The following is a 14,942-nucleotide window of genomic DNA, read 5'->3' as shown; positions in this document are numbered from 1 at the left end:
ATTTCCACCCCGGCCTCTGTGCTATCCCCTTCTTCAGTACTATATCCACCCAATGCGGAGCATGATCTGATACTGCAATTGCCGAGTACTCCGACTACCAGCAAAGCCTTCCCCACCATGAAAAAGTGGATCTGCGAGTATACCTTATGGACTGCCAAAAAAAACGAGTACTCCTGCTCCCTCGGGTGCAGAAAACTGCAAGGGTCCATCCCCCCCCCTATTTTCACCATTAGCCCAGCCAACACCTTTGCCCCCCCCCTCCCCCCATGGGACCAGCAAGAACGGCCGTGACCTAGAACATAGAACAGTACAGCACAGAACAGGCCCTTCAGCCCTCAATGTTGTGCCGAGCCATGATCACCCTACTCAAACCCACGTATCCACCCTATACCCGTAACCCAACAACCCCCCCTTAACCATACTTTTTGTAGGACACTACGGGCAATTTAGCATGGCCAATCCACCTAACCCGCACATCTTTGGACTGTGGGAGGAAACCGGAGCACCCTGAGGAAACCCACGCACACAGGGGGAGGACGTGCAGACTCCACACAGACAGTGACCCAGCCGGGAATCGAACCTGGGACCCTGGAGCTGTGAAGCATTTATGCTAACCACCATGCTACCCTGCTGCCCCTGTCCAACCTTGGCCCCTGCACCAGGTTCCAGTCCTACCCCACTGTCAGTTTCTGTGTGTCCAAGTCCGGGTTGGCCCCAAACACCATCTTTGTGAATCCCACATTGTCCAAATTGGGACTGTATACACTTACCAGCGCCACTAACCTCCCCTCCAGCACCCCTGTCACAATCAAATATCTACCTCCATGATCTGCAATCACATTCTTCACCTGAAAGCGTACTCTTTTGCTGCCCATTACCACGACCCCTCGAGCCCTTCTGTCAAATCCCAGAGTGAAACACCTGACTAACCCAGCCCTTTTAAGTCTCACCTGGTCCTTCACCCTCAAGTGAGTCTCCTGCATCATTCCTACATCGGCTTTCAAACTTTTAAGATGCACAAGCACCCTTGACCTCTTGACTGGACCTTCTAACCCCCTCAGGTTCCACGTAACTATCCTAAGTGGGGGTCTCTCACTGCCCCCCCCCCCCCCCCCCCGATCCACCATCATCATACGACCGGGCCCTGCCCCATGAGCTTGACCCGCCCCTATCCATTATTAACATCGAACCCCCTACCCCCCTTTCCAAAATCCCCCTGGACTTCCACTTGAATAAACGTCTCCTAGTACTAATCTCTCCCCCGCCCCCCTTTGCTCGCCTCATTGGCCCATCGAAACCTACTAACCAGGCTCCAATGTCCGCAGCCCTTCTCTCACCTCACCTCCGTTCACTTTAGTTAGTTAGCGTGGGTCAGTGCCTCCCCCCCCGGTATACCGTCCCCTCTCACCCAGTCCCAGGAGAAAAAAGAACTACGATCCGACCCATACAATTCACTAAAATAACATATAACCACCGCAACAAAGATTGCCAATCAACTCGAACAATAAATTAAACTCTAGGACAATGTGAAGTTAAGTAAATTACACTACACGTCAATGAAAAGAAAGTTTATAGCATTTATATATTTTGCAGCTCGCCAATCACAGTCCACAGTCTCTTCCAGCTCCGCTCCTCACATCTGTCTGCCTTCACGAATGCCTCGGCCGCCTCCACTGTTTCGAAATTAAAATCTTTGGCGTTATACGTCACCCTCAGCTTCGCTGGGTATACCATACCAAATCGCTACCCCTTGTACAGTGCCGCCTTCACTCAGCCGAACGCCTCTGGTCTCCCTGCCACCTCCACCGTCAAGTTCTGGTAAATCCGAACTCTGGCACCATCCCACTGCCCCTCACGCTTCTGCTTCGTCCAGCGTAACACCTTCTCCTTCATGTGGTATTTATGGAAGCCGTTAATTACTGTTCTTGGCAGTTCATTTACTTTGGGCTTTGACCTTACTGCCCGATGAGCTCGGTCCAGCTCATACCGGGAGCATCTTAGCGAAGTACTCTGTTGGCCTCGAGCCCTCTATCCCTTTGGGCAAGCCCACAATTCTCAGATTGGGCCACCTCGAGTGGTTCTCTAAGTCCTCGAGCTTTGCTCGGAGCCCTCTGTTGACCTCCATCACCCTCCACAGCTTGTCCCCCATCGAAGAGAGCTGGTCGCAGTGCTGCGACACGACCTCCTCCACTTCCATATCTTCTCGCCCTGCTCTCTCACCTCAGCCGATGTCTTTGTCGCAGCTACCCTCACTGGGGCGATTGCCTCCTCCACCAGTGACTTCAGTGCGACTGCCATCTCTTTCCTCAAAGCCTCCATGTGCTTCGCAAACTGCTTCCCCAGCTCCACAGCCATCACCTCGGTTATCTTTTCCACCGTAAGCAGTGCGGCCCCACCACGCGGTCGGGATCCGCCATCTTGTCAGCGCTTTTACTGGTCCTCATTCGATGAGGAAATCACGTTTCCTCCCTTTTTCACCGTTGCTTTTCGTATCCTTTAACAATTTATTATTTTTCTTTTTTCAATCTTTTATTTAAAAAATTCCCTCAAAAAAAACTTTAAAAAAAAATTTCACTGGGACCGGACTTCAGACTTCTTAAAAACCCATTCGGGAGCCACCCGATGTGGAACATCTCCACTACATTGCGCCCGGGCTTCGGACCTGCCGCCTCGTCCTCAGTTCAGCTCCGCCCCCGCTGCTCCGAATGGCGCGCTCGAATGGGCCTGACGCCTCAGCTCTGGCTGCTGGACACTCGCATGGGTTTTGTCGCCAGTTCACAAACCGGCCCGGCTTGACGCCCGGGGCGGCCCCAAAGGCTGACTAAAATCGGGGGCAGAGCGGAAAAATGGCGAAACCCCCGAAAGCGCCGTAAACAGCGGACACCGGTGGGAGCTCCTCTTGATGCGGCCGACCCGCTCGCGAACACTACCGGAAGTTCCGCAATATGGACTTCTAATGCCCCAAGTAACGGGATGGACTCTTAAAAATTATGTCCTAAGTTTGATTACCAATGGAGTAAGTGCTGGTGCTTGGTTGAAGTCCAACATCGACTTGTCAGTCTCTTTGCTAAATATAGATGCGGAAAGGAATTAGGACACTAAAAGATTTGTTACTTGGGGGTCGTTTTGTGGGATTGAAGGAGCTGGGAGTGAAGTATAGCTGGAGCAGGGGGAAATATTTAGATACATGCAGGTTTGAGACTTTGCCAGAAAGGAGATACAGAGCTTCGCAGTAGAGCCGGCTTCCACATTGTTGGAGGAGGTGCTGACGACAAGGCGGCTGGAGATGGGGGAGGTATCGGCGGTTTACGGGGCTATTTTGGACAAGAAGGTGCCGCTAGAAGGAATCAAGGCAAAGTGGGAGGAAGAGTAGGGAGAGGGGTTCTGGTGTGAGGTGCTCCAGAGGGTGAACGCCTCCACCTCGTGTGCGAGGTTGGGGCTGAAACAGCTGAAGGTGGTGTATAAAGCGCACCTTACAAGGACAAGTATGAGCCGGCTCTTTGAAGGGATAGAGATGTGTGTGAACGTTGCGAGGGGGGCTCCGCAAACCATGTTCATATGTTTTGGTCCTGTCCAAAGCTGGAGGATTACTGCAAGGAGGTTTTTAGGGTAATCTCTAAAGTGGTGCACGTGAAACTGGACCCGGGCCCTTGGGTGACATATTCGGGGTGTCGGGCCAGCCTTTGCCTTACCTTTCTCACCCCTGTATTCCTTCACAAATACCCCTTGTTGTATCGATGACCACATGGAAAGTCTGGAGCAGGCAGAGCATATTTACAACATTTGTGATGTGAATGAGGCATGAACAAAGCCTATTTTCACTACAGCAATGATAAATTATTAATAAAGGAAACACACAACAGCCACATCAGCTAACTTTACACGGCATTTGAACATAACCGTCCTATTACAGCACCTTTTTCAAGTGTAGCCGGGAGCTGCGGATACACAGCGGCATTTTTACATTAGGTTCAGCCAATGGCAAAACAAACTTGCCACAAATGTCTTCAGTGCATTTTGAAATGTAATGCTGTGACTCAGTGACATTAATATATTGGTGTGTATATATAATTGTTCTGCCATCTGGTTTAGCTCACTGGGCTAGACAGCTTGTTTGTGAGACAGAACAAGGCCAGCAACATGGGTTCAATTTCCGTGCCAGCTTACCTGAACAGGCGCTGGAATGTGGTGACTATGGGCTTTTCACAGTAACTTCATACTTGTGACAAAAGGTTATGGGGCAGCATGGTAGCATAGTCGTTAGCATAGTTACTTCACAGCTCCAGGGTCCCAGGTTCGATTCCCAGCTTGGGTGACTGTCTGTGCGGAGTCTGCACGTTCTCCCTGTGTGTGCGTGGGTTTACTCCGGGTGCTCCGGTTCCTCCCTCAGTACAAAGATGTGCAGGTTAGGTGGATTGGCCATGCTAAATTGCCCATCGATTAGGCTATAGGTGTGTGGGCTTAAGTGGGGTGATCTTTCCAAGAGCCGGTACCGACTCGATGGGCCAAATGGCCTCCTCCTGCACTTTAAATTCCATAATTCAATGTAACACAATGGTACGTGTGAAATTTGTACTTTATATCAGATTATCCCGTTATCGTGTTTTTCCAAAATGAAAGCAGCACCCCCTTTTGGCAAATAGTGCTAGTAAATTACTAATTTATTTTACTAGTCTATCAGTATAAAAATGAAATGTTTGTTTATTTTTAGCATCATTTGCGTAAAAGGATGAAGAATCCAAAGAAGGATGGAATGTGGAAAACTGTAATTAAAGGTAATGTTGGAATGAAAGGGCATCACAGCAAGGATGTGATTTGATTGGCTAATAGAGAAACTGTGTTACATTTGAAAACTCACTTTATTACAGTTTATTACTTGGTTTCAGACAGAGGTGATAATGAGAGATTTTTTTTTAAAGTTTATAAAATAATTATGGTTTAAAAACCAAATTAAATAATATAGACATGGAGAGTCAGGTGGATGTGTTCCTGCATGATGTGGGAGCTGGTGGACCCCATTGTGGTTCTCAGTGAACATGTCTGTCGTAATTGTCGGTTGCTTGAGGTACTGCGGCTCAGAGTTGATGAGCTGCAGTCTGAGCTTCGGACACTGACACATCCGGGAGGGGGAGAGGTACCTGGACACTGTGTTCCGGGAGGCAGTCGCACCTCTTTGAATAACTAACTTAAATTCAGCCAGTAGTCAGGGACAGGAAGATCTGACTGCAAGTAAAGCACGTAGAGGGATCCAAGAGGTAGGGTTGCAGGGGCCTCAGCCTTTCTCCCTGTCCAACAGGTTTGTGATTCTTGCTCCCTGTGTGGACAGGAATGGAGACTGCAGGGAGGATGAGCAAACTGACCACAGCACCAGGCTACAGGGAGCCATTCAAGTGGGGGGAGAAAAAATAAATGTTGTATCGGGGATAGCATAGTTAGGGACATTGAAACTGTTCTCTGTGACCAGGATCGAGAATCCCGAAGGTTGTGTTGCCTACCTGGTGCTCGGGTTCAGGATATCTCATCTGGGCTGCAAAGACACTTAGAGTGGGAGGGTAACGATCCTGTTGCTGTGGTCCACGTTGGTACCAATGACGTAAGTAGAACAAGGATAGAGGTTCTGCTAAGCGGGTATGAACAGCTAGGCGCTAAATTAAAAAGCAGAATCAAAAAGGTAATAATCTCTGGATTACTACCTGAGCCACAAGTTAATTGGCACAGGGTCAAGAAGATTAAGGAGGTAAATGCGTGGCTCAAAGATTGGTGTGAGAGAAATGGGTTTGAATTCATGGGACATTGGCACCAATACTGGGGAAGAGGAGGGGACCTGTACCGAAGGTACGGTCTTCATCTGAACCATGCTGGGACCAGAGTCCTAGAAAATCGCCTAACTAGGAGTGTAGATAGGGCTTTAAACTAAATAGTTGGGGGGGAACTTGGAACAATCAGCATCAATAGGGAAATGGTACTCAACAAACGTTTAGGGTTGTGGGCGGACAAGTCCGCAGGGCTCAATGGCCTACATCCGAGGAGGTTAAAAGAAGTGGCAGCAGAGATAGTGGATCCATTGGTTATGATAGTCCAAAGGACACAGGAAAGGTTCCAGTGGATTGGAAAAATGCTAATGTAACCCCCTTGTTCAAAAAAGGAGGGAGGCAGAAAGTAGGAAAATACAGACCAATTAGTTTAACATCTGTTGTTGGAAAATTGTTAGAATCAATTATCAAGGACGTAATATCAGGACATTTGGAAAGCCAAAGCGCTATCCATCAGAGCCAGCATGATTTTATGAAAGGCATATCATATATGTTTCTTTGTTTTTAAAAATATTTTTTCATTCTCCTTCTTCACACTTTCTCCCAAATTTACACCCAACAATAAACAATAATCAGTAACGGATGTAATGTCAATCCTCATATCGATAACAACGATCCCATCCTCCCACCAAACCCCCAAACATTAGCACACATGTTAACATAAACAAATGACAAAGAGGAATCAGGAATCACCCATAGTCACCATTAACACATACAGTCTCCCCTCCCCCCAACTCTCCCAACCCCCCTAATGTTCCATGTGATCTAGTTCTCAAAAGTGCATAATGAATAATGCCCATGAATTATAGAATCCCTGCATCCTTCCCCTCAGTTTAAATTTGATCTTTTCAAGCGTCAAGAATTCCAGCAGGTCCCTCCGCCACGCCTGGGCACGGCGGAGTGGTTGATCTCCACCCTACCGGGATGCGTCTTCGGGCGATCTACCCCCTCAAAGATCCGGCTAATCCTCACTCTTGTGAGATGCGCCACCTTCAGCTGTATCAGCCCCAACCTCGCACACAAGGTGGAGACGTTCACCCTACGGAGCACCTCACACCAGAACCCCTCCTCCATAACCTCTCCCAACTCTTCCTCCCACTTTGCCTTGATCCCTTCAAGCGGCACGTTCTCCTCCTCCAAAATAGCCCCGTAAATCGCCGATACTACCCCCTTCTCCAGTCACCCTGTCGTCAGCACCTCCAGCAATGTGGAAGCCGGCTCTACTGGGAAGCTCTGTATCTCCTTTCTGGCAAAGTCTCGAACCTGCATGTATCTAAATATTTCCCCTTGCTCCAGCCCAAACTTCGCTCCCAGCTCCTTCAATCTTGCAAAACGACCCCCAAGAAACAAATCTTTTAGTGTCCTAATTCCTTTCTCCTCCCATCTCCGAAAATTTCTATCCCATTTCCCTGGCTCCAATCTATGGTTTCCCCGAATTGGCATTTCCCTTGACCCTGCCCCCAACCTGAAGTGCTGTTGAAACTGCCTCCAAATTCTAAACAAAGCTATTACTACTGGACTTCCCTGAGTATCTCCCCGGGGCCATCGGGGGTGGCGCTGTCACTAGCACCTTCAATTCCGACCCCCCTACCCAAACTCTCCTCCATTCTGACCCATTGGGAGTCAACGCCTCCGACCCAGCATCATGTATGTTATTTTAGCAAAATTTGCAGATTAAATAAAATAGGTGGGACAGTAAGTTGCAAAATAGGTGGGACAGCAAGTTGCAATGAGGAAATAAGAACGTTACAAATGGATATAGTTAGGTTAGGAGAGTGGACCAAAATGTGGCAGGTGGAGTTTAACGTGGATAGGTGTGAGGTCATGTATTTTGGTCAAAGACTGGAGATCGAAATGGGGCGATACTTCGGGGTGCAGTGATGCAGAGGGATCTGGGTGTCCTCTTGCATGAGTCATAGAAAACGAGCATGCAGGGGCAGCAGATAATAAGGAAAGCAAATGGAATGTTGGCATTTATAGCAAAAGGAATTGAGGATAAAGGTAAGGAAGTTTGTTGCAACTATACAAGACATTGGTAAGACTGCACCTAGAGTATTGTGCACAGTTTTGCTCTCCTTATTTGAGGAAAGATGTAGTTTCATTGGAGGCAGTTCAGAGGAGGTTCACTAGATTGCTTCCAGAGAGGAGGGGTTTGTCATATGAGGAGAGATTGAACAGTTTAGCCTATACTCTCGAGTTTAGAAGAATGAGGGGAGATCTAATTGAGGTATACAAGATGCTAAAAGGTATGGATAAACTAGACATGGAGCTGATGCTTCCTCTTGTGGGGCATTCTAAAACGAGAGGTCAGAATCGTAGACTAAGAGGTAGCCAATTTAAAACAGATTTGAGGAAAAACTACTTTTCCCAAAGTGTTGTGAATCTGTGGAATTCGCTACCCCAGAGTGCGGTGGATGCTGGGACAGTGAGTAAATTTAAGGAGGAGTTAGACAGATTTTTAATTGGTAATGGGTTGAAGGGTTATGGAGAACGGGCAGGTCAGTGGAGTTGAGGACAGGATGGGGTCAGCAATGATCATATTGAAGGTTTTTAGGCTCGGGAGGTATAAATTGCTTACTCCTGCTTCAAGGTCATGTGTTCTAGGGAGGAGATGCTGTGGCTGATTTTGCAATCCAGCTCTTGGTCTGTGGCATTGTAGGTAGCGGACGACGAACATATCAACCATGATAGAATGGCGGAGCAGACGCAATGGGCCGAATGGCCTAATTAGGCTCCTATATCTTACGAACTTATAAATGAAAGTTTGACAAGTTTGCAACCAATATTGGAGATTAAAATGTATTCATAGTTTTTGATAATTCTGACATTTCTCCCGATGATTCTGACATTTGTCTATTTTGCTCTTTGCCTTAGAATCAACTGAAACAGAACAAGAGATGGAAACTGACAATTACGCGTCCTTACATAAATACAAACATGGTTTTAATAGAAAGAAAAAGTAAGTTTTAAATTTTCAAATATGTTTTAGAAAAGTATCAATGAACATATGCTATAAACTACTCATGCAAAAATCAGACATCTCAATGGAACAATTTTCAATATTGTTTTGGTGAATTCAGTCAAAGGACAACCACTTTCAGGTTGTGGATGTAATAATGGGGCAGTGCAATCATCAATAACTTGCATTTACAGAGCACCATGAAGCACATGTAGCTTTCAAAATGTGAAAACAAATGTTTCTATTTTGTACTTTCCTGAAGGAATATTACAGAGAAAATGATTTTGCAGATGTGCAACTTTTCTGTTGCCGGCAGGAGGCTAGTTTTTGTCCAAACTAGCATTATGCAACAAGATAGCAAATGCGTCAAACTTTTCTCCCTTTAGAATCCTTAATTCAAGGTAAAATTAAAGATAAGTCATTGGCAAACTTTACTAGCTTTTTGAAAAAACAAAACGTGTATGGATTTTCAGAGGTATTTAGTCAGATGTTTCACGAGGCTTGTCAGAAAAATAAATATGTATTACATACAAGGGAACATAAGTACACTGAAAGTTAGTTGATGGGCAAAAAAAAACCCAAAGATTTGAGGTGAATGGGTATTGATTTGATGAGAGAAGACTTGGAAGTGGTGTATTCTAGGGACCAGTGCTCGCTCTACTTTTATTTTTGTTGTAGATATATGATTTACACTTGATCAAAAGGACATAATCTTGAAATTTGTTGATACAAAAGTAGAGGGTATGACATCGCATGAGGAACTATAGATTTCAGAAAGAGATAGGCAATTTAGCAGTGTCTTCAGCAACTCTGATCCCGACAAGATAGGAAAGGGTGCAATAATGAATTACCCAAAAGTAAGAGCGGATAAAATCCCTGGCCTGATGGATTCCGTCTGCACATGTCAAAATAAATTGGGGCAGAGTTAGGGAAGAGATAGCAGAGGCACTATTATATATAAAATACCATTAGAAGCTGGAATAGTGCCACACGTCTAGCACACAACTAATCTGATTGCTACATTTGAAAATGTTTAAGGACAATTTCAAGGAACAATTAGCAATTATGTTATCTTCAGTAGTAAGAAAAGATAATGGAATCCTTACTCAAAGACAGTGGCATCGTAGTAATCTGGAGATCTAGGCTAATGCTCTGGGGATATGGGTTCACATCCCTCTAGAACAGTTAGTACAATTTAAATTCAATCTGGAATATAAACCTAGTCCAAGCAATGGTGACCATGAAACTTGTCATAACCCCCAAGATGAAACTGTTATGGATCTTCCTGTGGGACTCGAGGAGTATGAGCTTCCCAAATAAGGGGTGGAGGCCACCCACCTGGGGTCGCTGTGAACTAAAGTCCAAAGCAGGGCCTGGTGGTGTTGCATCCTCCCAGCAAGGACTGCACTGGAAGTGACATGCTGCCTTGAGCAGGATTTGTAAATAGTTTAAATAAAGTTATGTTTATTTACCGTCGGCTTTCTCTGAGTGATTACACTGGTGATAAGAGTTAAAGGAAACTTGGACATTCCCTTGATTCCCCTAGCCGGCGGATGTTTGCAGCGTGGAACGTAACATCGTAGCAATTTAAGATGTCGTTATTCGGAAAGTTGAAAGCTTTGATGCAGGTCTGAAAGATTGGAACCAGTATATGGAACGCATGAGATACGTTTCCCAGGCAAACGGGATTTTGGCAGAAGAGCGACAGGAGGTCCTACTGACCGCCTGTGGAGCCCAGATGTTTGGGATGACAGAGTCTGACTTACCCGGCTGCACCACCAGATCTTTTGATGAGCTGGTCGCTATGATTTCGGAACACTATGATCCCAATTCCTCCGTAATTATGCAATTGGTAAATCCATGATACTGAGAACGCATAGACAATAGTAGAAATTATGAACAACATTTATTTCAGTACAATTCCAATACCCCTCCACTCCACTAAGGGTCTCCTTCCCCGACCTGCACCTAGGTCGGGGTTTTTATACAGTTGGGACTCTGCCATCTTAAAGGAGAAGTTCATGTTCTGCGGAGAGCATGGGAAACCATATTGTTCTGATCCAGGGACCTGCATTGGGATTATAGCACTCCTCACCCCCCTAGGACCAGAGCAACATCCACAAGCATGGGCCAATGCGTCATGCCTTTTGACCACTTTGCATGTGGATGGTGTTCAGGCACAGACCTTGTGTATATCGAATGGGGGAGCAGTGCTTACGTGGCAAGCTTCTGGGCGGCAGCAGCATTGCTGGTGAGGTCACGAGAGCTGGCACGGGAGCCTCTGACACTGGCAGAACGTCCATCTCTGATTCCAAGTCAGAGCTAGGTGGTTCTTCGCCTGGCATTTCGTTGTCCTCAAGAATAATCTCTGGGGCAGCAGGGTAGCACTGCGGCCTCACGGCGCCAAGGTCCCAGGTTCAATCCCGGCTCTGGGTCACTGTCCGTGTGGTTTGCACATTCTCCCCGTGTTTGCGTGGGTTTCACCCCCACAACCCAAAAATGTGCAGGGTAGGTGGATTGGCCACGCTAAATTGCCCCTTTATTTGGAAAACATTAATTAGGTACACTAAATTTTTAAAAAAAGAATGACTTCTGGATCCTCGACCCCCGGCAGAGCTAGGGGCGTCGGTAACAGAGGCGACAGGGGTCACTGTGAAGACGATGGAGCTGGGACGTCCGAATCAATGGCAGGTACGGCTGGCGTAGCTGGCATCCAACTTCGGAGATGGTCCACATGGCGATTAGACTCGCAGCCCTGTTCCGTCCATTGCAAGAAAGCAGACCCATTTCCGCCAACTCGATGCCCGGGATCCAAGCTGCTGTTGCAAAGTTCCAGACATCAGCTTCGACGACTCAGGCAAAATCGCACAGTGGCCTGCAACAACGTGTGTCCGCCTCGGTTTGGTCCTGAGCACGGTGGATTTTCCCAAATATCCGGAAAGACAAAAAAACGAGTGTGGAGGCGGCAACCCATCAACATCTCGGCTGACGGGGTTGTACGGTAACCACAAGAACATTGCCAAGCGGGTCCGCAAGGAACCCAATGTTTTCTTTTTTTATTACAAACTTAAAGGTTGCACCGCTCGCTTGGTCAACCCATTGGAAGCTGGGTGATATGGGGCGGTCCTCACATGACGGATCCTTTTGGCAGATGCGAATGCCACAAATTCCGCACTCATAAACGCCGTACCATTGTCTGATACCAATATACATGTCTGCTGATAAGGTGCCGGTGTTTCTCTATGGTGGTCCAGACCTTCGTTGCCTGTAATTTGAGGACCCCCATCCACTTGGAGCGAGTATTGATGAGAACCATTTCTACCAGATAGCGGCCCACAAAGTCTATATCGAGGCAAGACTATGGATGCCCTGGCCATTCCCACAGGTGGAGTGGGGCTGCAGGAGGCAACTTCTGCTGTGCCTAACAGTGGATGTAGCGCTGGGCCACCTGCTCGATGGCTGCATCAACACGGGGCCACCAAACATAGCCCCGAGCTAATATTTTAATCTTGGGCACACCTGAGTCTCCATTGTGGAGGCCCACAAGGAGTGGGCTGCATCCACATTCGGGGACCACCATGCGGGTCCCCCAAAGGAGTGCGCCATCCTGTATCAGCCTTCACGTCTTACGATAAGGCCTTGTGCTGAGCTCCATACTGACCACCATGTAGCGGACGCAGGATAGCCGAGGGTCAGTCTGGGGCCAGCCGCGGATGCGGGACCCTGTGACCGGTAAAAATCTATAAAATGGAGGGCAGCAATGACCTTGCCGGCCGCTGCTGGTGTAGGTGGCCTCGTCTGCTGGGTCAGATTACCTTAACGTGTCGGCATGGGGAACCTTGGTCCTGGAGCAGTGCTCCAAAACAGTCATATGCTGCGAGCAGCGATGCCTATCGCTTGATGCTGGCGGAATCAATAGGAGGAATTGCTTGTTCTTCCTTGAAGAGCCGTAGGAGGGGCTTGTGGTCTGCGAGTACGGTGAAGCGATGCCCATAGATGTATTGATGAAATTTCTTGGCTCAGAACACAACAACCAAATCCTCCTTCTCAATCTGAGCATATTGCTTCTCTGTGTCAGTCAACATTCGTGAGGCAAAGACGATGGGACGTTCGGACCCGGCGTCCATGGTGTGTAAGCATGCACCCATGGGATCACTGAGGTCCTGGTGGTGGATGATGGGACACTGCTCACTAGCGAGGTGTTTGCTGTGTTATGAAGAGGAACGGTATTTGACACATTCGGACCGCCCCGTATCATCTCCCCCTCCAAAGGTTTTGCGGAAAGAGGAGTCCAATCCTTCAAAACAGAGTTAACAAAGCAATCCTCTGGGTCCATGGACATGCGAGTAGCACGGTTCCTCTTCAATTATCACACAACGTCACTCCTGTGGACCTCATGATGGGCCGCAGGCTCAGCTCTCGGCTGAGTGACATTTTCAAGTCTTGGCAGAAAAGTGGCGGTGCAGCAGAAGAGACACCACGATTTGAGGAAAATAGGGTGGTAGATGTTTCAAACCGGGGATGCATCAATGTTCGCAATTTTGACGATGTAGCATTGTGGCTCCCAGGCGTACTGCTGGAACAAACAGGTCCCGTTTCATTTGAAGTCCGGGTACTGGGAAAAGTCCACAGGAAGTACTTGGACCACCTGCAGAAGCGAGAACCCGTACTTTAGGACACTCAACAGCAGTAGTGCCAGGGACCACCTCAAAGCTTGTGGATCCAGCTGTCTAGGTCACTGTGTTCGGTCCAACAAGAGAATGACGATTCCGGATCTAAGCTGGACTCTGAAGAGTTCTTGCCGGCAGACGAAGGTGTGTCCGGAACAGAACTCTTCGGTCAGCAAATCGAGACGCTCCGCCTGACACAGCCGCCACCAAGGGAAATGCAGCAGTGAGAATAGTGGCGCAGAAAGCCCCCATCATTGGCAGCTGATGGGGGGTGAGGGACTTTGAACTTTAGGGGTAGGAGCTATTATAGCTCGCAAGAATTAAGAGGAACCATCATTGATGTCACCGACGGACTCATGGAATAAGAGCTTCCCAGATAGTGGGTGGAGGCCACCCACCTGAGGCTCATTATGAACTAAGATAAAAGCCCGGGGTTGGTGGTGTTCAGTCCTCCCAGAAAGGACTCTACTGGGAATGAAATTCTGCCCTGAACAGGGCTTTGTAAGCAGTTTAAATACCACCAGCTTCCTCTGAGTCATTAAAAAAGTTATAATTGATTATTTAAAAAACCCATCCGGTTCACTAACGTACTTTAGAGAAGGAAATCGGCCTACAAGTGACTTCAGACTCATAGTATTGTTTTTGACTCTTAACTGCCCTCTGAAATAGCTAAACACGCCACTCAGTTCAAGGGAAAATAGGGATGGAGGAAACCCACATAGACACAAGGAGAAAGTGCAAACTCCACACAGACAGTGACTCAAACCAAAATTGAACCTGGGTGCCTGGTCTCTGTGTCACCGTGCCTCCCCAATGTCCACATCCCATGAAGGAATAAAGAAAAAAAGTAATTAAAAAAGTTAGAAACATAAAATTTACTTGAGTATTAAGTATGGACTCTAAATGTGATGGTCATGCTTGAATTCTTTGAAGGTGTAGCAGAATGGGAAGACCCCCCAACACCAGCACTAGTCATGTATAGTGAAGGCTTAAAACTGTCAGTTCCAGAATTATTTGAAGGGCAATCACCTACAATTGAATCAGTGGAAATCTTTGACAACATGGTCACATTATTATCAGTTTTGGCTGACAATTGGTGTGCTTTTCTTTGGAATTGTGAAATTACCTTCAGCAAAGTAGTGGCTCGTGCAAAAGAGAGGAATCATTTTGGTCATCTCATTATAGTTGAATGAAAAGGATCAACAGAAGCAAAAGAGGGCTAAACTATTGAGATACAGTTGGACTACAAGGAGTTAACAGAGCAGGAGGGCAGACTGCAAATATACTTACCCTGTCCGTAGAATCTATCGGCTTAAAATGTGAGTCATCAGCCATCTATAAAAGTTGGGAGGTTTCGCTACTGCACAGAAAAGAATGAGAGAGTGATCCAAGGATAGAGTGCTTCATGAACTGAGTACTAAGTTGGGAACCGGTTACCATACAGAATTGTTTCTGCACCCAAGATATTCCAAAGAATGATGAATCAGCTGTGGTCGTGAG

At 47.2% G+C, this 14,942-nt stretch overlaps 1 protein-coding gene across 1 annotated transcript in view; it reads left to right on the top strand.

Moving 5' to 3' along the window:
* The window catches only part of LOC119977237, a 115,737-nt gene that overhangs the window by 45,731 nt on the left and 55,064 nt on the right, over positions 1–14,942 (top strand). Inside the window, exons 2-3 of the mRNA XM_038817950.1 lie at positions 4,712–4,775; positions 8,688–8,772. Of these exons, the coding sequence (XP_038673878.1) occupies positions 4,712–4,775; positions 8,688–8,772 (149 nt within the window). The remainder of the gene's footprint in view (positions 1–4,711; positions 4,776–8,687; positions 8,773–14,942) is intronic.

The sequence above is a fragment of the Scyliorhinus canicula genome, chromosome 14, assembly GCF_902713615.1.
Source record: "Scyliorhinus canicula chromosome 14, sScyCan1.1, whole genome shotgun sequence".
Taxonomy (NCBI): domain Eukaryota; kingdom Metazoa; phylum Chordata; class Chondrichthyes; order Carcharhiniformes; family Scyliorhinidae; genus Scyliorhinus; species Scyliorhinus canicula.
Note: the sequence above shows the minus strand (reverse complement) of the source record. Positions and strands in the feature narration are given on the sequence as shown.